At 47.7% G+C, this 23,831-nt stretch overlaps 1 protein-coding gene across 2 annotated transcripts; it reads right to left on the bottom strand.

The window, feature by feature from the left end:
* Positions 1–46: 46 nt before the first annotated feature.
* RHOG (ras homolog family member G) lies at positions 47–12,800 on the bottom strand. 2 transcript variants are annotated; one of them, XM_045555606.1, is made up of 2 exons: positions 12,697–12,800; positions 47–1,283 (listed from the first exon to the last, which is right to left on the bottom strand). In XM_045555606.1, exon 2 carries the CDS (start codon positions 1,213–1,215, stop codon positions 640–642), a length of 576 nt encoding a protein of 191 aa, XP_045411562.1. In that variant the 5' UTR covers positions 1,216–1,283; positions 12,697–12,800; the 3' UTR covers positions 47–639. The 2 variants fall into 2 exon arrangements, with proteins under 2 accessions (XP_045411562.1, XP_045411561.1); XM_045555605.1 differs by lacking the exon at positions 12,697–12,800 and adding an exon at positions 12,303–12,392.
* Between the last annotated feature and the right edge of the window lie 11,031 nt (positions 12,801–23,831).

Here is a 23,831-nt window from a genome sequence, read left to right on the forward strand (position 1 = left end):
CCCATGCCCACCCCCTAATGCCCAGCACACAGGGAGGAGCCGGGGCCACTGGAGACAGGAGGTTTTATTGATGCTGATGGGGGTAGGAAAGGCCCCCAGGAGCATGGGGGCTGAGTCAGTCAGCGGATGCATACGGCCTGGACACATAGGAGCAGGTTAGGGCACATTCGTCTTCTCAGGATTCTGGAGCTCCTTCCTTGGGGAAGGAAGAGAGCCTCTTGGGAGCACAATTCCATGAGCAGAGAGGGCAGAGGTTAGAGATGGCTGAGAGCCCCTACCCTGAGAGGAGGCACCACAGTAGGCAGCAACAACTGTGCAGAAAGCTGGATGAACTGGTCAGTAGCAGAAAATGGGGTGGGGTGGGGCACTGGGTTGGACTCTTGGGAAGGGTCCAACTTTGGCTTGGGTGTACTCATGAGAATACCTGATGTTCCCAAGCAGAGTAGGGTAGGGCCCAAAGCCCCTTTCTCTGCAGGCCTCCCTAAGGAGAAAAAGGCATTCAGAGAAAAAGGCATTCAGGGAGCCCCCTGGAAAGGGGTGCCAGAATTAGTCCTTAAGGCACAGCTGAGGGCAGACAAGGCGCCAAGGCACAACTGGTGGGGGGGAGGGCAGGGGCAGCCTCCGAGCTGAGTGCCAGGGTCACAAGAGGACGCAGGACCGCCCACGCTTGACCGGCGTGGGGTTGAGCACAGCCCGGACAGCCTCAGCGAACACTTCCTTGACGCCGTCCTGCTGCAGGGCTGAGCACTCGAGGTAGCGCACAGCGTGGATCTGCTTGGCCAGTGCCTGGCCCTGCTGCGGTGTGATGGGTGCCTGGCCCTGCTCCTTGAGGCGCCGGAGGGTGTCAGGCTGGGCTCTCAGGTCCTTCTTGGTGCCCACCAGGAGAATGGGCACATCAGGGCAGTGGTGGCACACCTCTGGATGCCACTTATGCCGCACATTCTCGTAGGAGGGCGGACTGGCAATGGAGAAACAGATGACAAAGACATTGGTCTGAGGGTATGAGAGTGTGCGAAGGCGGTCATACTCCTCCTGGCCCGCAGTGTCCCAGAGGTTCAGGTTCACTGTGCGCCCATCAACTGCACTCTGTGCACTGTAATTGTCGAACACCGTGGGGATGTACTCCTTGGGGAAGGCATTGGTTGTGTAGCAGATGAGCAGGCACGTCTTGCCCACAGCCCCATCGCCCACCACCACACACTTGATGCTCTGCATCGTGGGTGCAGCTGCTGGAGTGGAGGCAGTGCCTCCTCCCTCTTCTGGGCCCCTCTGGATGCAGTGACCTGTGGACAGATGGAAGGGACATTCTTGGTTAGGGAGGCCACTACACTACCTATTAGTAAGAAAGGATGGAGGCACACAGAGGGAAAATGGCTTCTGTTCCTTTAAGCTGACACCATCCCGAAATCCCATCAAGACAGACATCAAAGAGACAGATACACAATGAGAGGCCCTGAGACCAAAGATGCTGTAAAGATGCAGTATAACATGGTGGCAAGCACATAAGCTCTGGTGCCAGAATAACTAAGATCGGATCTTGATTTTGCTATTTTCTAGCTGTGTGACCCTGGACAAATTACTTAACCTCTCCATGCTTCAGTGTTCTTGTCTGTAAAATTGGGGAGATAAAATAATACCTACCTCATTTGGTTATTGTGAGGATTATATAATACATGTAAAGCATTTAGAACAGTACCTAGGTTAGTAAGTATTAGCTATTTTTATTTTTCTCCAGGCAACATAGACACAGAAGGTACACAAGTTTAGTGATTTCCCATATCCTCTAGTAAATATGGCCCCCTCCTACCAGGAGACTGAAGGGGGGTTCTGGCACAGGGCAGCTTTCCCAGGTTACTCTGGGATACAGCTATGGGTAGAGCCTCTCATCACTAAGGGCCCACCCTGTCCAGTACACTGATGTTTCAACTTCTCCAAAACTGACATCTTGGCTAATGAGTGCAAAAAGGCACAGTAAGAAACTCACTGAGTGAGGAGCACAATTCTTTAGACAGCTGCCCTATCCCAATACAGGGTGCTCTGGAGATAGGGAAAAAGGTGGAAAACCCTATCTGGCCTCGTACACTCAGATTGGCAATTCAGTGCAGGAAAATACTGGAGATTGCGCTCGGGCCAGGATTTGGACTAGAATCTGAGTATGTTGTGATGAATGAGGTAGAGGCTGAGGCTCCCAGACATTAGCATCTTCTCTCAAGGCCCTTGGTGGGGCGGGACAGATTTTTTAAGCCCAGACAGAAGGGATGAACAGAAGAGCAAGACAAAAAGTTGATTTTTCCCTCAATCTTCTGTCCCTTTCCTGAGACCATGGCATGTGCCTCTGAAAAATTTCAGGGGCTTCCAGGCCCTTGGGTAGAGAACACAGTGCTATTAAAACACCATCACTAAGAACACAGATGCTGGAGTCAGACTGGCAGGGTTCTAATCTTAGCTCTACCAACTATGTACGATCTTGACAATGTATGAGTTCCCTAGGCCTCAATTTTCTCATCTGTAAAATGGGGATAATCTTATCTATTGCATTAGAATTGCTCAGAGTAGGAAATGAGTTAATGTGTAGAAGGTGTTTGGCATGAGGCATGGCACATAGGAGGTGCCCAATAAATGGGCTGCTGTATTTATTAGTTGGGTGAATATGAGAGAAAGAGTCCCAGCTCCAGCCACCACTGTGGTCTCCTCTGCAGGTCAAGGGCCTTGGGGTAAGGAACTGCTTTTCTGAGTTCCAGAATAGGACAAAGCTTCTGGAAACCCTGTGATTATTTGTACTGCTGTGACAAGGGTCCTCCTCTCATGGGCTACTTCCTCTTGGCCATAGAGGACTCTTGCTGGCCAGTATGTGACTTCCTTTCTCTGACTCTCTCCCACAACCATGTCCTGCTCCCTGTAAGAGGGCAGCCCTCTTTTAGACACAATTAAATCCCTGAGTATCCCTGCCTCCACCCAAGTACTGTCACCACTGGCCCACTTTTTCCATTTCACTTTCCACACTGCAAGGCTGCACCCTGGTCTGGGAACCCCTTCCACCCAGCCTGACCTCATTGGTTCAGGCTCATAATTGGTTCAAGAGCCTCAAAAATCAAAGATGGGAACACCTGTAACCCTAGCACTCTGGGAGGCCGAAGTGGGATTGTGTGAGACCAGGAGTTTGAGACCAGCTTGAACCAGAGTGAGACCCCCATCTCTACAAAAAATAGAAAAATTAGCTGGGTGTGGTGGCCTGCTCCTGTAGTCCCAGCTACTCAGGAGGCTGAGGCAGGAGGATCGCTTGGGCCCAGGAGTTGGAGGTTGCAGTGGGCTATGATGATGCTACTGCACTCTAGCCAGGGAGACAGAGCGAGACTTCATCTCAAAAATTAAAAAAAAGGTCAAAGATGGGGGTGGGGAAGAATCCCCCCCACTGGGAAGCAGAAAGGGAACTTTGGTGGAGTGGGAGCTGTGAAGGACCCAGGGCTTCGTCCCATCTCCCTCCCAGGCCACAACTTCCCCTGGGATCAGCTGAGAGGGAAATGATTTCACCCCAAGAGGTTGACAGTTGGGTTCACATTAAAAATATTTCCATCTTATTTACATGAAAAAGTGTGTGTGTGTGTGTTCAACCTCAGGACATTCAGAGAGAGACCCTCTGAGAGTGGGTCAGGGAAGGAAATAAGGGCCCTCTAGGCCAGTGGAGAGTCAACTGGAAACCCTCAGACTGGGAGTCGAGAGGGTTCTAGCCCCACCTCTGCTGACTCACTGCAACCAAGCATGAGGCATTTATCCTCTTTGGGCCTCAGTTTTCCTATCCAGGAAATGGAGAAAAAAACTTGTGACAAGGAAGGGCACTAGATGGATGAAGTAAGACTTAAAGAGCCTTGGAGGCAGGTGCCACTACTTGTGTCCACTGGATTATCCGGGAAGCACTGGCATTTCGAAGCAGAACTCCTAGGCCTGTAATCTTCAGTCCCACCCAGAGCAGGGGAGTGGGTGTGGCAGTATGACTGAGAACTCTCCCTCACAAGCCCAGCACTGGGCTGGCCCAGGCAGGAAGGCAAAGAGGGAACTCTGGCCGGCAGTCACAAGGCCCAAGAGACTGGAAGCACAGCTCTCTAGGGAGGTGGTTATCAACCAGCAATCAGTAAATCGAAGGAGAGGGGAGGGAGAGGGCAGCTTCCGGGCTGGCAAGGGAACAGGGACTGACACCGGAAAAGGATTATGAGTAAGGTAGTGTCCAGAAACAAGCAGGGCAGAGGCAGTGTTGTATAGGGCCAAGAGCACTGTATACCTGAATCTGACGTCCTGAGCTCATCTGTTTGCTAACCTTCCTTGACCCTTGATAAAAAGCCCTCATCTGGTACAACCTTGATAGATTGCATGGTATTATATCACTTGATCCTTATAACAACCTATTAGTACTATTCCTATTTTATAGACGAGAAAACAAACTCAGCAGTTAAAGTAACCCAACATCGTACAGCTAGTTAGTACAGGAGCCAGGACACAAACCTAGTTTTGGGACCCAAAGTGCTATGCTTTCCTCAGTGCATCACACAGCCTCCAAGTTACCCCTTACCAGCTAACTGTGTGACCTTGATCAGGTAAGTCACTTCCCTTCCTGGAGCCTCAGTTTCTTCATCTGTGTAACAAAAGTAATAATACTAGCCCTCCCAGCCTCAGGATCTTGAGTATGGGAATGAATATGCTTTGTAAAGTGAAGTGTTGTGCACACAGGAGGTGACAGGAGCAAGGTCTTCCATCTTAAGAAGCAGGAAGCGCTAAGTATGCATGTGTCTGTGTGGTGGCATCAGCCTAACTCTCCCTATTCAGGTCTAGATCAGACCCTTATCCTTTTCCCCAGACAACTCTTTTCTCTGAAATCCTTTGTCCTGAACTGTGTGGAGTAAGTTCGCAGGAGTGCATATGCTAAAAGGTAGGGTCTGACCTGTGCCAAATAGGAAGAAGTGATGTTAGTACTACAGGAGACCAAATCAGGAGAGTTTGGAGTTGGAGTTTGACTATGACTTATTGACTAGGTGGCTTTTTCATAAAGAATCAGTTAACCAGGCATAGTGGTGTACACCTGTAGTCCCAGCTACCCAGGAGGCTGAGGCAGAAGGATCACTTAAGCCCAGGAGTTTGAGGCTGTAGTGTGCTATGATTGTGCCTGTGAACAGCCACTTCACTTCAGCCTGAGCAACACAGTGGGACCCCCATCTCAAAAAAAGAAAAAAAAATTAGTGTATAAATAAATGTTTGCAGATATGTATGTTTTTGGCCAAATTACAATGACTTATTCTGGCTTTTTCCCCTAATTTAATTAAGATCATGCCTGGTCCCTCATCTTGGCATTCAAAATTCTTCTTAATCTTGCCAGGCATGGTGGCTCACACCTGTAATCCTAGCACTATGGGAGGCTCAGGCAGGAGGAACACCTGAGCCCAGGAGTTTGAGAGCAGCCTGAGCAAAAAATTAGCCAGGTGTTATCGCACACATGCAGTCCCAGCTACTTGGGAGGCTGAGGCAGGAGGATCGCTTGAACCCAGGAGTTTGAGGTTATAGTGAGTTATGCTGATGCCACTGTACTCTAACCTGAGCAACAGAATGAGACCCTGTCTCAAAAAAAAAACCAAAAACCAAAAAAAAACTTCATAATCTGATAGAGGTTTTAGATTCATAGACTTGAGTTTAAATCGTGGTTCTACCCTTATCAGTTGTGTGACACTGTCCTTATGATTACTTGCCTCTCTCAGCTTCAATTTCCTTATCTTTCAACTGCAGCAGCAATGGTACCTACATCATAGGGTTGTTATAAAGATTAAATGCATGTGAGTTCCCAGCTCCCTGCTCCAGAGGGGTCTTCAGTGTCCTATGCAAATAAGCCAGGATCATTCTTGCCTCTGAACTTTTACTCTTGATTTTTCCCTCTGCTGCCATTCCCTCTCCCTTCTCAAATCTTCCTGACTCCTCAGGGCCTACTTTAAGTCTCACAGTCCCATGAGGCTACTGAATTCTTTGGATATCCATAGCATGGCCTGCTATGGAAATTTAACCCTGCTTTGGCTCCGTGTGATTCTCCTTTTCTAATAGTCATGCATACATAAATTTCCCAGCTGTGGGTGCCCCGCCAATACTAGAGCCTGGGCTTCTCTTGACTCAATGACAGAAAAGCTTTGAGTATAGCACTGGGCACACAGGAGTGCACAACCACTGCCTTCTGATCTGTGTACACCTGCCCTCATACTGAGCTCTGGATAGACCCCTCCCCTGCCCACAACACATACACAGCCAATTCTATGTGTTGTATGTATTATGAAATACAGAATCTTACTGGACAGCAATGAGAGCCAAAAGCTATGACTGGGATAGGCAAAAATCTCTCTTCCCAATACCAGCTTGACTTGGCTCCAGGAGGGAGTACAGCCTATGGGAACCACAGCTCATGGGGGCTCACCTTGTCTGAGTGTGTCCCTAGAGCCCAGGCTTACACCCGGTGAGGCCTGGCCTTGGGATGTGGCCCAGGCAGGCCCAGGAGTGGGGAGGGAAGGAAGCAGCCTGATTGCCTGATCTCTGTGGCCGTTACAGGAGGGGAAGTGTCCCAACTGGGAGTGGGGGAGGGGAGAAATGGACTCTAAGCAATGGGTGAGTGTGGAAACAATGAGAACTTACTACAGCCTTCTAGCCTGCCTCCCTAACATGGGGCTCCCTTTCTGCAGCCCTCCCTGAACCTCATTCTAACTGCAGTCCATCTCTGAGTATTCCAATCCTTAGCTCTGGCCATACCACCCTGATCTTCTATAAAGTGGCCTCCACATTTTCTTCCCTAAAACACATCAAGTAGTGATACTCAAATAGCCAATCACCAGTGCCACCTCCTCCAGGAAAGTTTATAAATCATCCAAGTCACAAGTGACTTATCCCATCCAAAGTCTGGTCCCTGTCTCTCTCATAGGAACATTCTCACCTAATGTGGAGGCTGACCTGAATCTTATCTCCTGTCATTACACTGGGAGTGTCTAGAGGGCAAGGTCCTGGCTGACTTCTCCCTAGGCTGAGCACAGCACACTGTGACTGTCAGTAAATAACTGAATGAACTCAATCTGTCCTTCATGTCTTTGCACATGGTAGTTCCTCTTCTTGCAATGTGGCTCACCCAGTTCAGATCCTTCCTGTCTTTCAAGGCCCAGTTCTGTTCCCCAGCTTCTCTAGGACATCACAGCAACTCCCCTCCTGCCTTACCTTCCCCAGCACTGTCTGTCTGTGCTGTTCATTAGGCCCAACTAACTGGATGCCTCACAGGGAGGGAAGTCTGTCCTGTTTATTTCCAGAAGCTCAGCTGAGCTTTCCAGGGCTGAGCAAAAGCTGCAGACTGACACACACCTCCTCCCCCATCAATCAATAGACTTTGACGCTAGGAACAAGGAAGAACCTCTATGACCAGGAGATGCAAGACAAAGGTAATCAATTTCTACCTCATCCTGAGGAGCACAAAATTGGGGTAACAAACACACAAGCCACACAGTGCCTTATCCTCAATTGGAAGGGTGAGGGGCAAGGCAGGCAGAGCTAGCTCTGAAGTGATGAAGAAAATAGGTAGGAAAAGTGGTCCTGATGGGCTAAGGATTGGGAATATCTGAAGACTCCTGGTCAAAGATGAGGCTAGGGGCAGGGGCACTGTTGGAAAGGCTTCAGAAGCTCTGTAACTTTGCTTATTTGTTTTGAAGAGAGAAACAGAGGAGAGGTGGTATGAAGAAGCTCAAAGGGGCTGCAGCTGGCTGCAGCTGGGCTGGGAGGAGGAAGCTGGGGGAGACATGAGGTCAGTGTGGGGCTGGGACCAGGCCAAGGGCTGAGTCTCTCTTTCTTCCCCTTCTCCCCATCAGCAGGGTAGAACCCAAGAGAACCTAGTTTCCAGCCTTAAAAAAAAATCCATTCTGAATGACTCTCCACCTCTTGCCATTCTCCATTCTTCAGCCCCTGCAAAGGATCCTGCACTGCAGCAGGTAGGGTAAGAGGAGAGAGCTGACGCCACCCACTAGGGGCTGGAGAGGAGGAGGAAGCAAGACAGTTGTAGCTCGGAAGGCTGAGGGTGGGGTGGGGTTGGGACCCTTTCACCAAGTCCCAAATCCTTCCCAGCTCCTCTCACTGTCCCAACACCTAGGGTGTTCCACAAAGGGTGAGTCCCAGGGCCAGGACAGCTCTGGCTGGGGGAGCCAAGGAAGCTGCCCCTCCCCCACCAAGCAGCACAGAGGAAGGCTCACACACTGGCTTCCTCTTCCCCGCCTAGCAGCCTAGCAGCAGCTCAACAGTCCCCGGGCCCCATGAAAGGCCTGTGAAATGGCACTTCCTTTGCCTTTGCTAATTTCACACGAGGCTGTACAGAAATGCTACCCTACCAATCCTGCCTCCCCCACCTGAAAATACCCACAGAGAGACCCAGGGCTGCCCAGTCCCTTCAGCCCCACCCTAAGCCTGAGGGGGTTTCCACAAGGGAAAATAACATCAGGGAGGAAACTCCAGCATCTATTTTCCACTGTCAGTGGGGCAGAGCTGGAGCAGAAGAGACAGGGTACTCCCCCATCTTGCTGTCCCCTGGCAAAATCCCCAACACTCTCTGCCCTCTTATCTCTCAACCTGTAAAAATCCTTGGTTTCCAGGAAAGGGCCACAGTTCTGCCTCTGGACACATATGCAGAGACTACTCAGGCCTGTCACATTCAAGGCTGGTGAGACAAGAGGGCCCAGACTGGGGGGCACTACTATGAGGAGTTTCTTGGGGGAGGGAGAGTCAGAGCTATCATCCTCAAGTGAATGTGCCCATGGAGGTACTGATATGCAACTCCTTAATGCTGAAATGGAGCCAAGAGAGCTAAGTTGACCAGGATTATACAGAGAGTTGGTGGCAAATCCAGGACAAGGCCCTGGGTCTCCTAACTTCCGGTTTGATGTTAGTTTCACAAAGGAGAGAAGGTGGGGATTGTTACTCTGGCCTGGGAATGGGCCTGTTAATCTCTCTGACCTCATTCAGGATGATCCTACCATGGTTTATCCCTTCAGGAAATGGGCCAAAGGGGTCAAGTTGACCCAGGTCTGAGCCCTTTTTGCTTCTAAGTTCCCAGGCTGTCATGCCTAGCCCATCCTGGGGCATTTATGGTTTAGCACTGACTTTATAACAGCCAGCCACCTTTGCCCTGCCCCAGCTGAGAAGCTCCTCCTTTGGCCCCTAGCTCCTGGAGAGATGCCCTCCCCCATGAGATGAGGACAAAAGAGGAAGCTGGACGCTGGACAGGAAAACCAGTCTAATCTGGGGAGGTGGCCCAGGCTTTGTCTTTGGTTTTCCCCCTTAGCTCTTCTCACGGACCTCTACAAACCTTACCACTCATGGGGTCTACACTGTATGAGGGGTCTTCAGTCTGGGCCTGGGCCCCATTCTTCTTCTCAGTTACCCAGCTATCCTCAACCTAGTATCTTTCCAGCTGTCTCACCATAGCCACAACCTCTCATATCTTCCTGTTTGTGACCCCCTAAAAGCTCACACCAGATACCTCATCTGCTCTCCATCTTGCCAAAAACAGCTCTCCATATTCCAGATTCCCAACCAGGATCTGTGACACTCTCACAGTAGCCACTTCTCTTCATGTCACAACCTTGACCATACTTCTTTAGCCAAGACCTCAACAGCAGCCTCCTAGGTTGTAGCCACCCACACACACGATGATATTTTCCCATTTATATCCCTCCCGCCCAGGTCATATTTTCCCAGCAATGACTTTCTTGTAGTTAGCTCAAACTTTCAAGGGAGGCAGATCTTACCTGGGAGAACCCTTGTCTCATCTATCCTGTCTTTACCTTCAGAGCCCTGTGGGTTGCTGAGTTATGCAGAATACTAAAATAAATACTGGTTTGCCAGGTTGGGAATCAGGACTCCTGGGGTTTTATTGAGTTGTGATGCTGGGTAAGTGCCTTGTATGCACATCCTTCCCTGAGCTGGGATTTTATGCAGGTCCCTGGGGTTTCCTCCTGGAGCCAAACCTCTGTACCTCCCAGAAATGAGAGTAGGAGAGACAGTTAAGTGCAAGGGCAGGACTGGAAGAAGGAACAATTTATGGGAAAGGGACAAGTCCAAGACAGGAAAAGGGCTGAACAGGGATAGCCCTTAAATTTAGCTGTGCTTGGGAAATTCCCAAAATGTAGCACTTGCTCCCCTCCGCTTTTTTTTTCTAGTAGAGAGAAATGAATACACAACACTGGAGGTAGAGAGAAGAAAGATCCCTCAGCATGCATCCCAAAGGCTTGAGGAAGGAGCTCAAGAATGGAAATAACAACATCTTACAGAACCAGGATGGACTGAGGTTACACCTGGGAGAAATTCCTGAGAGAGGGAGTAGAGTCCCACGTGAGAGAGGGGAATATTAAGGATGCCTGAAGGGCTCAGCAGAACTCCAGAGAGCTTTTGGGTCACTAAGGCTGTGAGGCAGACCAGGATATGTATTTAGGCCCTGGAAGACAGCACGGAAGAGGGGGCAGACACCTTTGCCTCACACTCTTCTTTTTCTGATTCAAAATTAAGTCTAAAGTTAGACCAGCTGCAGTCTTCCCTCTAGAAGCCTGCCTTTGCCCCCCTCCCTTTCCTTCCATCATACCCAGCTGGTCCCATTCTCTCTGCCAGGCGATGTTGGAACCAGTAGGTGTTCGAGTAAGGACCTTCAGGCTGTCCCCCAGCTTTCAGGCCTGGCCTCTTGATCAAGCACCCAAGGGTTGGGGTGATTTTGATTTCCCACAGCCTCTCTCACTAGTCTTATTCCTGTGTCACGCTACCCTGACTGCTAACAGCCTGCTTCCTCCTACCTAACCACAACCTCACCCACTGCAGGTTCCCTTCATTCTGCTGGCTTCCCTGCTCTAGGCCCTCTCAAGGCTGAGGGCAGTTATTTTGTCTCCAAGAGATAAAGATGTAGACACACAGACACTTGTACATGCATACGCACACAGAGAGGTTTTCCAGCCCTTAATCTTCTCTATAACTGGGAGGCTGCAGCCTGCCTCTTCAAGCTAGGGATGCTTGAAAAGACTCTCCAACTCACCAACTCTTCTACAGCAGATCCTGGCCCCAAAGCTGGAGATAAGTGGGTGAGAGGGAAGGGATCAGAGAGGGGTGACAGGCTAAGGGTTCAAGAGGAATGAGGGATGATGGAGGAAGCAAGAGAGTGAGTATGAGTACAGCAGCCAGAAGCTGGAAAGGGAGGGGAGAGGCTACAGGGTGCCAAGATGAACACAGGAGCCCACAGGTGAGAAAAGGGCAGGGGCTAGGTATGACTGTGTGTTTTGGGGAAAAGAGATCGAAGGGGATGAGAGGAGAGAGTGATGGCGGGTTTGTGGGTAGAGACTAAAGAAGGGGTGGAGGAAGACAACAGGAGAATGTGTAGAATTCGGGGACTAAGAATAAAGAGGAAGACTAGGAAATGGTTACCGATCTTCCCTCAAAGGCCAGAACCCCTGCTGCCTCCCAAAAGCCACAAAAAACTTGTTTGGGACCATCAGTACCTCCAAATGAGAGTCCTTCCACTGCCAATCACAGGGCAAGACCAGGCCTTTTCCTTCCTCAGTTTACTCCCCCCAAACCAAGGCCAGGCTCTGGTCACTAAATACCAGCAGATGTTTGCTTACTAAGTACCTGTTGCTTAGCTCCAGGGATGGTGAGGTTGGGCCTCAGAAAAACAGACATACAGAGAGAAAGACTGGGGTAGGGCTGCCCTCCGGCCCCGCCTCAGTCCTCCTGAGAGCGGGGGACCCTTGGGCTGCAGCGTGAGAGTGGAGGTCTGGACTGGCAGAGATCTTGCAAGGAGAGAACGCTTTTCCTTGCAGTCTCGGGCTTCAAGGGCTCCAGACACCGCCCCCCTCTCAGGCTCACAAATGTCACAACTGCCCGGAGCAGACGGAGTGCCTTCTCTAGCCCAGAGGCCCCTCTCCCCTCACCCCACAACTTCTGAGGACACCCCACCTCTAAGTCTCAGCTCCCAGCTCTGAGCTTTTCCACTTCAGAGGCTGTTCTCTCGGAGCCGGGGACCCCCCGACCTCAGGGGTCCCTTGCAGCTCCGCAGAGCCGGTACAGCCGCCGGGAACCCCCTCTCGGCGAGCCTCCGCCGGCGCGCAGTGGCCCCGTCCCCGCCCCGCCCGGCCGCACCCGCCCAACTTGGACTGAGTCGAGGACCTCCCGCCCGCGGCCTCGGCGAGCAAACTTCCTCGGCCGGCGCCCGGTCCCGGGCCGCCCGGCTCCCCTCCCCGGACCCCTGCCCGCCAGCCCCGGCCGGGCCTCACCTGGTGCCCTCCCCGAAGCGGGGGAGCTGGGGGCGGCGGCAGCGGCTCCGGGCTAGAGAAGGAAGTGAGAGCCGGAGGCCGGAGGAAGTGGGGGGGCTGGGGGGCGGGCCGGCAGGGGCGGGGCGCGGGAGTGGGGCCGGCCGGGGCGGGGCCCGACCAGGAAGTCCGCGGGTCTCACCCCCTCCTGCCTGGGCCACCCCCCCAGCCTCGTCCCCCGGCCAGTCACAGGCTCCCCGCTTCCCCCACCCCAAGCCCTCTGGCCCCTAGGCCTTAGGTCAGGCCTCCCAGGGTTAGGTCTCCCGCCTGCTCCTCGCCACCCCACGCAGCCCCAGCAGAGGCCCTACCCTAGGCGCTAGGCATTTGTCCTCTTCCCGCGTATCTCGCCCCCACCAACCTCCGCGGGAAGATGCTGAGAAAGGCGCCCCTAGGCCCGGTGCCTTCAGCCAGCCCCAGGCATCCAGCGGTGGCCAAGGCTGGGGCAGTCCCCACCCCTGCCCCGAGCCCCGGGGGAGTGCGCGGTGGTGGTGATTCAGCAGTGGGAAGGCCCCAGACCCCTGGGGAGGGTGGGGAGACTGGGGGAAGGGGAGCTGGCGTCAGCACCCCGGGGAAAGACAAGATCAGCAAAGGCGGGGCCACGGGCCCCAAAAACAGGATGTCGTGCTGTCGTTCTGCACCCAGGGCTCTGGGAGGGGGCGTGGTGGACGCAGGACATGGGGCTCCCCTTGTCCTGTCTTCTTGCCCCGGCGCGCAGCTGTTGGGGCTGAAGGGCCGCACCCAGGCCTGAGGTCCGGCTTGGGCCCTGGGGACCGGCGGGTGGGTGGACTCGTGGGCGCCCTCTGGTGCATCTGCTCCCAGGCCTTGCGCGCGGAGCTTTGACTTAAGAATCCACATCCTTCCTTCAGCACAAACTTTTTGAGCGCCTACCACGTGCAGAGCTCCGTGCTAGGTGCAGTGGAGAAAAATAGCGTTTAAAACAGGGGCATTGTCTTCCAGAGGCTTTCAAAATAAAGAGGAAGACCGATTCCGGGAATACATAGCTTTTACCCTTTCCTCATGAGCCTAAAATCTGTCTTTGGTAAAATAGAATAATTTCTCTTTCATCGGGTAGTTGTGAAGATAAGAGAATGAATGTAAAAGGCCTGCTATCAATGAGTGTCTCAAAATAAACATTCAACAAGACCTTAAAAAATATATATACATATATATATATATATATATATATATACACACACACACACTATAAGAATGAGTTTCCTAAACACAACATGCCTGCCCCCATCTTTGGGTCTTTTCACATTGTATTCCCTCTGCCTGACTTCTTTCCCGTATTGACTGCCAGGGGGAATGGACTCAGTCTTTCACAATCTGGCCCTAAAGGAAGAACTACTCTCTGCCTAATTGCCGTCATCCCTCCTCCTCCTCCTCTGACAACAACAACAACACAACCCCACTTCTGCCATGGACTCCATAGTTTCTCCCAGCCCTGTTCAATACAAATTTAACATGAATCACACATGTAATTTTAAATTGTCTAGTAATGACATTTTTTAAAAAGTAAAAAGAGACAAAATTTTAGTAATATATTTTACTTAGTCTAACATAGCCAGAATATTATTATTCAACATGTCATCAATACAAAAATCATTGGTTATAAAAATTGGTTATAAAAATTAACTGGGGCCGGGCGCGGTGGCTCACGCCTGTAATCCTAGCACTCTAGGAGGCCGAGGCGGGTGGATCGCTTGAGGTCAGGAGTTCGAGACCAGCCTGAGCAAGAGCGAGCCCCATCTCTACTAACAATAGAAAGAAATTATCTGGCCAACTAAAAAATACATATAGAAAAAATTAGCCGGGCATAGTGGTGCATGCCTGTAGTCCCAGCTACTCGGGAGGCTGAGGCAGAAGGATCGCTTGAGCCCAGGAGTTTGAGGTTGCTGTGAGCTAGGCTGACGCCACGGCACTCACTCTAGCCAGGGCAACAAAGTGACACTCTGTCTCAAAAAAAAAAAAAAATTAACTGGATATTTTACATTCTTTTTTGGTACTAAGTCTTTCAAATCTGTTGTGTATTTTACACTTACAGTATGTCTCAATTTGGCTAGACACATTGCAAGTAGTCAATAGCAATGTGGGCTAGTGGCTACTGTATCACTGGTGAAGTTGGAGGCTGTATCAGATTTATGCTGGTGAATGATTCTGAGTGGATGAATTCATTCTTCAAGATCCTTCACCAGAAGCCTCCCCTGACCTCCCAGGTAGAGTTTTAGTCTCTTTCTTCCTCTTTGGTCCCCATAGATCTTGAGACAAACTCCCTTCTATAGAGAAGGGTAGAGCAAGACGGACACAGGGAAAATCTCATTTTTCTGCATACCCCATTGGCAGCATGTGACTGGTGCTTGGTGTTTAGTGAATGAAGAAAGGATTTTGAGTACTATAAATTAAAGTGTTCAGAGAAAGATTACACACTAAAACAGCTTCTATGAAGCCATTGAAAATTATGTCCCAGAACAGTTTTTTTTTTTTTTCTTTGAGATAGGACCTGGCTATGTTGCCTAGGTTAGCCTCCCAAATAGCTGGGACTATAGGTGTGTACTACCACACCCAGCTCCAGAACAATGATTTTTGAGCTGCGTTCCCAGAGTTCCCTTCCCAGGACTTGAGAGCAGGAACATAGTATGTCTCTAGACTCCCTTCCCTTCAACTAGGGAAGATTTGCTTTCATCTGATTTATATACTGGTGTTCTGGATAAAAAGCTCATTAAATAAAAAAAGTTTCCTGCAAAAAATGTTTGAAAATCTATTTAGGCATATAGTGGTAAAAGTAGGGTGCACATTAAGTGCAGTAGATCAAAAGACTGGACTGGCAGCCTGGAGTTGGGCATGGTGGCATACACCTGTAGTCCCAGCTACCCCGAAAGCTGAGGCACGAAGATCACTTGAGCCTAGGAGTACAAGGCTGCAGTGAGCTATGACTGGGCTACTGTACTCCAGCCTGGGTGACAGAGCAAGACTTGTCTCTGAAAAAAAATAAAAAACAAAGTGGATTGGCAGCCTGAGATCAGACTGCATTTCCTGAGCCTCTGAGTGTCTTGCGCTTGCCTAGCCCTGGTTTAGGAGGGAGAATATGACTTGCCTTTGAAGATCTTGAGATTTAGTGGGATGTGAGACTTTGCATATGAAGCTACTAGAGGAGGAAAGAGCCCAGAGCTGGGGTTCAGAAGACCTATAAGTTTAGTATTGGCTCAGCCAGACACACTATTAAGATTTTAGGCTAGGCCCCACCCTTCTCTGGGTCTCAGACTCTTCCACTGGAAAACAAGGGGATGAACTAGATGATACCTTTGAGCTCTGACCTTCTATGATATACTCTTCAGAATAATAATTAAGCAATTAAGGTTTATGTATATAGCATATTGCTCATAGTTCTTTAATACCATTTAGGTCATCGTGCTTTGTGCTCCAGTAAATTGTGTCTGTGCCTAATGTCTGTCTCCTCCACTGACTATAATTCCTTTGAGGTTGTGTCTGATTCATTTGTGTGTCCACACACTAGGCCTGATGCAGGCAGGCCTAAGCATACATTTGCCTTCAGTAAACATCAGTGGAGTTAAATTGCTTTAGTAAAGTACTAACGTGTAGAACCACTAGAGTCCAGGTAACTTGGAGCCACTTTTGTGGCATAGATATACGAAGGGCCAATAAGACCAGAGGAAAGGGAGACAGAGGTGGGCAGGTAGAACTGACTCCTTCTTGAAGGAGGAGGGATGCTGACCTGAAGAGGGCAGGAAGAGGGCACAAGAGGGCTGTTTCTTTTTCTTACCCTCTCACTAGCTTTCCCTGAATAGGTGAGTTCTTGGTAGGTGGTGTGCATGTATACTCAAAAGCAGCTGAGAGACAAGGACACTTAATCTGGACATTTAAAAGTAAGACAAGGCTAGCCATGGTGGCTCACGCCTGTAATCCTAGCACTTTGGGAGGCCAAGGTGGGAGGATCACTTGAGGCTAGGAGTTCAAGACCAACCTGAGCAAAAGTGAGACCCCATCTTTACAAAAAAATAGAAAAATTAGTTGGGCATGGTGGCATGTGCCTGTACTCCCAGCTCTTTGGGAGGATCACTTGAGCCTGGGAGTTTGAGGTTGCAGTGAACTATGATGATGCCATGGCCCATGGCACTCTATCCCAGGTGACAGAGCAAAGAGCAAGAAGACCTTGTTTCAAAAAAAAAAGAAGTAAGACAACATATGAAAGCACTTGGTGGGGTAGAAGTGTAGAATAGAGATCACAGACAGGTTTTAGAGCCAGACAGACCAGGATTCAAATTCTGGTAGTAACACTGACAGTATGGCCTTTGACAAATCACATGACCTCTCCCATTCATTCCTTCAATGCATATTTATTTAAAATTTTGGTACCAAGCATAGTGTTACATGTCAATGATGAAATGGAAAAAACATAGACAAGTCCCTACCCTGATGTAACTAGCAAGGGAGACAGACCTTAAACAGGTAATCATACAAAAGTACAGTGCTATAAGAACATATAACAGAGCCAACTTCTCAGTCTTAGTTTCATTCCAAAATGAGAATGACAGGCCAGGCATGGTGGCTCACACCTGTAATCCTAGCACTCTGGGAGGCCGAGGCAGGAGGATCGCTTGAGCTCAGGAGTTCAAGACCAGCCTGAGCAAGAGCAAGACCCTGTCTCTACTAAAAATAGAAAAATTAGCCAGGCGTGGTGTGCACCCTTTGGTGCCAGCTGCTTGGGAGACTGAGGCAGGAGGATCCCTTAAGCTCAGGAGTTTGTGGTTTCAGGGAGCTATATAATGATGCCACTGCCTTCTAGCCAGGGTGACAGAGCGAAACTGTCTCAAAATAAACAGACAAATAAATAAATAATACCTGATTTTATTTTATTTTATTTTTTTAGTAGAGATGGGATCTTGCTTTTGTGCAGGCTAGTCTCAACTCCTGAGCTCAAGTGATCTATCTGCCTCAGCCTCCCACAGTGCTAGGATTACAGTCGTGAGCCACCATGCCTGGCCAATAGCTGTGATTTTAGAAGGTACTATTATGTGCCAGGTATTATGCTAAACATGGTACGTTCAATCATTCATTCAACAAATATTTACTGAGCAAAGTATTAATACTTATATACCAGTCACTGTTCTAGGCACTGGGAATATAGCACTTAATAAAATAAACAAAACTTCTTGCCCTCATGGAGCTTACATGTTATCTCATATTATTAATATCCACAGCAATTTTATGATGTGACATAATTTAGATCCATGTTACATAGGAGGAAATTAAGACTGACAAACTCAATTTTCCTGTCCGTAAGTGTTTTTATCTGTAAAATGGAAGTAATACTACGTGTCCCATAGCATTGTTATATTAATTAAGTTAGTAAGTGTAAAGCACATGTAAAACATATCTAAGTATCATACATATCTAAGTTGTTTTGTTAAATTATTATTCAGTAACTTGTCCAGGATCACGCAGCAAGTAGATGGTAAAGATGAGAATTAGAGGCCGGGCGCGGTGGCTCACGCCTGTAATCCTAGCACTCTGGGAGGCCGAGGCAGGTGGATCGCTCGAGGTCAGGAGTTCGAGACCAGCCTGACCAAGAGTGAGACCCCGTCTCTACTAAAAATAGAAAGAAATTATCTGGCCAACTAAAATATATACAGAAAAAATTAGCCGGGCATGGTGGCACATGCCTGTAGTCCCAGCTACTCGGGAGGCTGAGGCAGTAGGATCGCTTAAGCCCAGGAGTTTGAGGTTGCTGTGAGCTACGTTGACGCCACGGCACTCACTCTAGCCAGGGCAACAAAGTGACACTCTGTCTCAAAAAAAAAAAAAAAAAAAAGAGAATTAGAGAAGGAAGAAGGGAGAGGACAGGGAATACCAAATCATTGAAGTATCTGTAGTTGAGTCACTCTTAAAACACCAGGACTAAAAATGGAGGAATTTCTCAGAGGGGATTCAGCCAGATGACATGGGTACAACTCAGTTTGGAAAATCTCAAAGATGCAAAGATGTCCTGGAGGCAAACAGGACAACTACTGTTCTGTCTGCTTGGGAGAAGGGACTATTTTGGAGGATAGGACACAGCCATTGTTCCTACTCCCCTCATCCACTTAGTTTCATCGAAGGAGTCAAGAACATGGATCAGAGGGCATGACTCTAGAACTTTGTTTAATTTGTCACTCCTTGTTAGTTCTTTCTGTTGTCTCCCGTCTGGCCCATCAATGCCCACAAAACAGGACATTGGGCTTATATTTGGGGATAGCAATGAAGAGGAGTAATGAAGAGGGAGGAGCCTGTTCTACTTCTCAGGCAGGCTGAGAGAGGGAAGACCAAAGGATCAAGAGGAGTCCCAAGAAGGCTGAGTCCCATGAGCCACAACAGAGACCAAGGAGAATTCATATTTAAGATTAGCCCAAAGGGACTGGGACTGGGGCTGGGCTGAAGACCCTTGTGGACCACTGGTGAGCTGCAGGAGCTGGAGTTCAGTGAGGACTAGTCTGGGAAGACCCATTTGGAAGCCACCAGGGCACAGGTAGGTGAGATTAGTTCAGGACCTTTCTCCTCCCCCCGAATCTCCACCCCTCTCTTATAGGGGAACTGAGTCAGCTTTAGCATTTTGACCTTGAGAAAGATGGGAGAATTAATCAGGAGAAAAACCTGAAAACATCATGAGGGTATGGAGAAATTAATGTTTATTTGTACCCTTAGGCAATTTCCTACCTGCTCCACATGCATCATCTCATTTAATCCTCACAATCCCACAAAGCACTCAGTATTTGTCAATTCTCATTTTATTTTTTTGAGACAGAGTTTTGCTCTGTCACCCTGGGTAGAGTGCAGTAGTGTCATTGTTACAGATGCATGGGACCACGCCCAGCTAAGTTTTCTATTTCTTGTGGAGTTGAGGGGGAGGGTCTTGCTCTTGCTCAGGCTGGTCTCGAACTCCTGACCTTAAGCAATCCTCCTGCCTTGGCCTCCCGGAGTGCTAGGATTACAGGCTTGAGCCAGCCCGCCCAGCCACAGCTATTATTTAAACTTGATCTGTCTTGTTTCCTCACCTGGTCATCTAATTAATCACCAGATGTTTCTCAAATATGGGCCCTTTCCTATTCCCATAGTTATTGCCCAAATTAAACTTCATAATTACTCCTCAGGTTTTGCCCAAGGTCACACAGCTAATATGAAGGTGAGCTGGGTTTTCAGCACAGGTCTGTCTGATTATATCACTTGTCTCCAGCTTCTTCTTCCTCCAATCTATTCTCAACACTATCACCAGAATGATCACTGTAAATTACAGATGACTGATCTTGGCATGATTCTTTAATGGCTCTGAAATTCCTTGCAGAATAGTAAGAGGCAACATTTATTGAGCATATTACTCAATGCTAGGCACTATTCTAATTGCTTTACACTGATTAACTCATCTCAGTCTTACAGAATCCTCCTTTTTTCAGATGAAGAAACTGAGGCCAGAAAGGTTGAGTAACTTGCCCAGAGTCACACAGCAAACAGAGCTTGGATGTAAATCTAGGCAGTCTGATTCCAGAAACCCCCTACCCACCGCAATCTCTGTGCCTCTACACAGCCTCCCTAACTGCTTGAGGCAGTTACTTGTGTCTCCTCTGTGCTCTCTCTCACTTGCCCCTGTATAAATACCCCCTGAGACATTACCAAAAGTATGAATCAACATTATCTCTTCATGTATATTTTTTGTCTAAAAACTGAGCTCTTTGAGAGTAGGAACTAGAGCTCATTTTCTACCCTCAAAGATGAAGAGATGCTCAGTAGATGTTAAATGAATCTATGAACATTGCAAACAAGGTTCTGGAACTGATTCTGGATGAGGAGATGATTCTCTGTGTGAAACTAGCCTAAAAAGAGTTGCTGCTAAAAGCCAAGATCTCGGCCGGGTGCGGTGGCTCTCACCTGTAATCCTAGCACTCTGGGAGGCCGACGGGCGGATTGTTTGAGCCCAGGTGTTTGAGACCAGCCTGAGCAAGAGTGAGACCCCGCGTCTACTGAAAAAAATAGAAAGAAATTAGCTGGACAACTAAAAATATATATAGAAAAAATTAGCCAGGCATGGTGGCGCATGCCTGTAGTCCCAGCTACTTGGGAGGCTGAGTCAGAAGGATCGCTTGAGCCCAGGAGTTTGAGGTTGCCGTGAGCTGGGCTGACGCCACGGCACTCACTCCAGCCTGGGCAACAGAGCGAGACTCTGTCTTAAAAAAAAAAAAAGCCAAGATCTCTCTCCTCATCCCCTATCCAGCCAGACCTTGGGCAACTTCTCAGTGACAGCTATGCTTTCCGTTTTTGGACACCAGGGAGCACCACTAATAAGGCAGCCCAAACTCAGGGATTCCTGAACATTTCTGAGCAGATTTAGGACTCTTGGTTACACTTCCAACAAAATTTCTCTCATTTTCCAAATGAAAGTAACCAGAGCTTGGTCACCAGAAACGCTGTGGTGCAGAGAAAGGACAGAACACACATCATTCATTCACTTAGCAAAACGTTTATTGAGTACCAGCTATGTACTGGGCAACCTAGCCTGTGAAAATATAAAGATGAATGAAATGCAGCCCTTGATGAGTTCAGAGGTTAATGGAGGAAGATAGATACTTATTAAATAATCCTAATCCAGTTATATAAGTACTCTAAGATATAGCAGAAGACTGAAGAGACAGGGCAAGTCAGGGAAGGTGCCAAATAAAGGGGTGACTTTTGAGTTGGGTCTTTACTTTTCTAAATCATAACCCTTGGTTTATGATATTCTGTCATCAGTGATCAAGGCATGGATGCTTTTATTTCACTTGCACTGAGACTCGAAGAATGGGGAAGAACCCCAAAGAAAAAAAAGCAAGCTTGGTTCTTACCTTGCCACTTCATCTCCTCAGCCTCAGTTTCTTCGTCTATAAAATGAATACGGTAGTTTCCTCTTACCCTTGGGGGATATGTTCCAAGATCCCCAATGGATACCTGAAACCGCAGATAGTACCAAATCCTGTATATACTATTTTTTCCAATACATACATGTACCTATGATAAAATTTAATTTATAAATTAGGCACAGTAAAGGATTAAAAACTACAATAATAAAATGAAACAATTATAATAATATAATACTGTAATAAAAGTTATGTAAATGTGGTGTCTCTCTCTCTCTTAAAATATCTCATTTTAAGAGACTATAGGCATGTGTCAACTCACCCAGCTAATTAAACATTTTTTTTTTTTTTTAGAGAGACAGGGTCTCCCTATGTTGCTCAGGCTGGTCTCAAACTCCTGGCCCCAAGTGGTCCTCTTGCCTTAGCCTCTCAAAGTGCTGGGATTACGGGCATGAGCTACCATGCCTGGCCCGGGTCATAGTTTCTGATCCAGAAAGATCCCTGAGGTTTCAGGATTTTCTATTTTGCAGAATATTAAAGCTAACTGGATCAATAATCTAGTAGCTGCCCATTCTATAGCTGGAGAGACTGATATCCAGAAGGGAACTGATTTTTCCAATGTCACATCATGATCTTGGAGGCACACAGGAGACCAGAATGTTCTTCCTATTGCCCAGACCTTGACTTTGGCTCCCAGCCACCAATTATTTTTAATTGTAGTATATATTATATAAATAAGTTATAACTTATTAAGTATAAGTATAAGTAATACTTATTAAGTACAAGTAATAACTTATAATAAATAAGTATATATATATAAATTTTATCAATTACCATCTTAATCGTTTTTTAGGTATACAGTTTAATCATGTTAAGGACATTCACGATGTTGTGCAACCAATCTCCAGAACTCTTTTCACCTTGAAAAACTGAAACTATACCCATTAAACAAGTCCTTATCCTCCCTTCTCCCCAGACTCTGGTAACCACCACTTTGTTTTCTGTCTTTATGAATTTGACTATTCCAAGTACATTGTATAAATGAAATCACAGTATTTGTCCTTTTGTGATTGGCTTATTTCACTTAGCATCTTGTCCTCAAGATTTATCCATATGGTAGCATGTGTCAGAATTTCTTTTTTTTCAAGGCTGTATTTCATTGTATGTATATACCATATTTTGTTTATCCATTCATCCATGAACACTTGGGTTGCTTCTACCTTTTCAGTATTATGAATAATGTTGCTATGAACATGAGTATACAAATATTCCTTAGAGATCCTGTTTTTATTTTTTGGGTATATATGCAGGGACTTGGTGGATCATATGGCATGGGACCGTACCACACCCAGACACCATTTTAGCCTCACAGAAAATGCAACAGGCTCTGAGAAGTTCAAGGTCTTAAAACTGGTAATAGAGCCTGGCTTCCTGCCTCCAAGACCCAGGCTCTTTGTACCAAAAAAATAAGTACCCATACCCCCAAAGAAATCATATGGTGGCTAAAAGAAATGATGTGGTCAAGTTTGAAGGAAGTTGTGTTAAGCATCCTTTATTTTGCTCTTTTTCTTGCATGTTCTTTTAGCCAAATGAGTGTAGAGGCAGGAGAGTTGGCTTAGGCAGAAATGACAAACTGGCAGTCTGAGTGATTAATCTGGGCTGCAGATGTGTTTTATATAGCCTATACAGAGTTTTATACTTAAAAAATTTTTTTTTTGAGTAACGTTGTTTATGATCATTATGAAGTATTAGGTACTGTACATAATTGTATGTGCTATGATTTTATACGAATGACAGTGCAGTAGGTTTTTTTTTTAATTTCAGCGTATTATGGGGGTACAAAAGTTTAGGTTACATATATTGCCCTCGCCCCCCCATACTTTTAAAATTAATTGCTAATCCTTAAAAAAGGGCTAGGTCATGTGAAAGTCCAATTTTCCATATTCTTTTAATTTTTTTTCTTTTTTAGTTTTTTAAAAAAGTAGAGATGGGCCGGGCGCGGTGGTTCACGCCTGTAATCCTAGCACTCTGGGAGGCTGAGGCGGGTGGATCATTTGAGCTCAGGAGTTCAAGACCAACCTGAGCAAGAGCAAGACCCCGTCTCTACCAAAAAAATAGAAAGAAATTATCTGGACAACTAAAAATATATAGAAAAAATTAGCCGGGCATGTCCCAGCTACTCGGGAGGCTGAGGCAGAAGGATTGCTTGAGCCTAGGAGTTTGAGGTTGCTGTGAGCTAGGCTGATGCCATGGCACTCTAGCCCAGGCAACAGAGTGAGATTCTGTCTCAAAATAAATAAATAAATAAATAAATAAAATAAAATAAAATAAAAATGAAAAAGTAGAGATGGAGTCTCACTCTTGTTCAGGCTGGTCTCAAACTCCTGGGCTCAAGCTATCCTCCTGCCAGCCTCTATCTTCTCCTAATGACAATATGGCAATACTGGGCCCACCTTTCTGCCTGCTCTCCACAGGGCCCACCACTCCCTATTATCTCACCTACTTTTCTCAATTGTACTACCTACCTGCGCACTTTGTCATTTGAGTTTAAGACTCCTGGTACTGAGAATAGGTCTAGTAGAACCTAGGTCAGGGGCTCAACTTCTGTTCT

This window comes from Lemur catta, chromosome 7 (assembly GCF_020740605.2).
Source record: "Lemur catta isolate mLemCat1 chromosome 7, mLemCat1.pri, whole genome shotgun sequence".
Classification (NCBI taxonomy): domain Eukaryota; kingdom Metazoa; phylum Chordata; class Mammalia; order Primates; family Lemuridae; genus Lemur; species Lemur catta.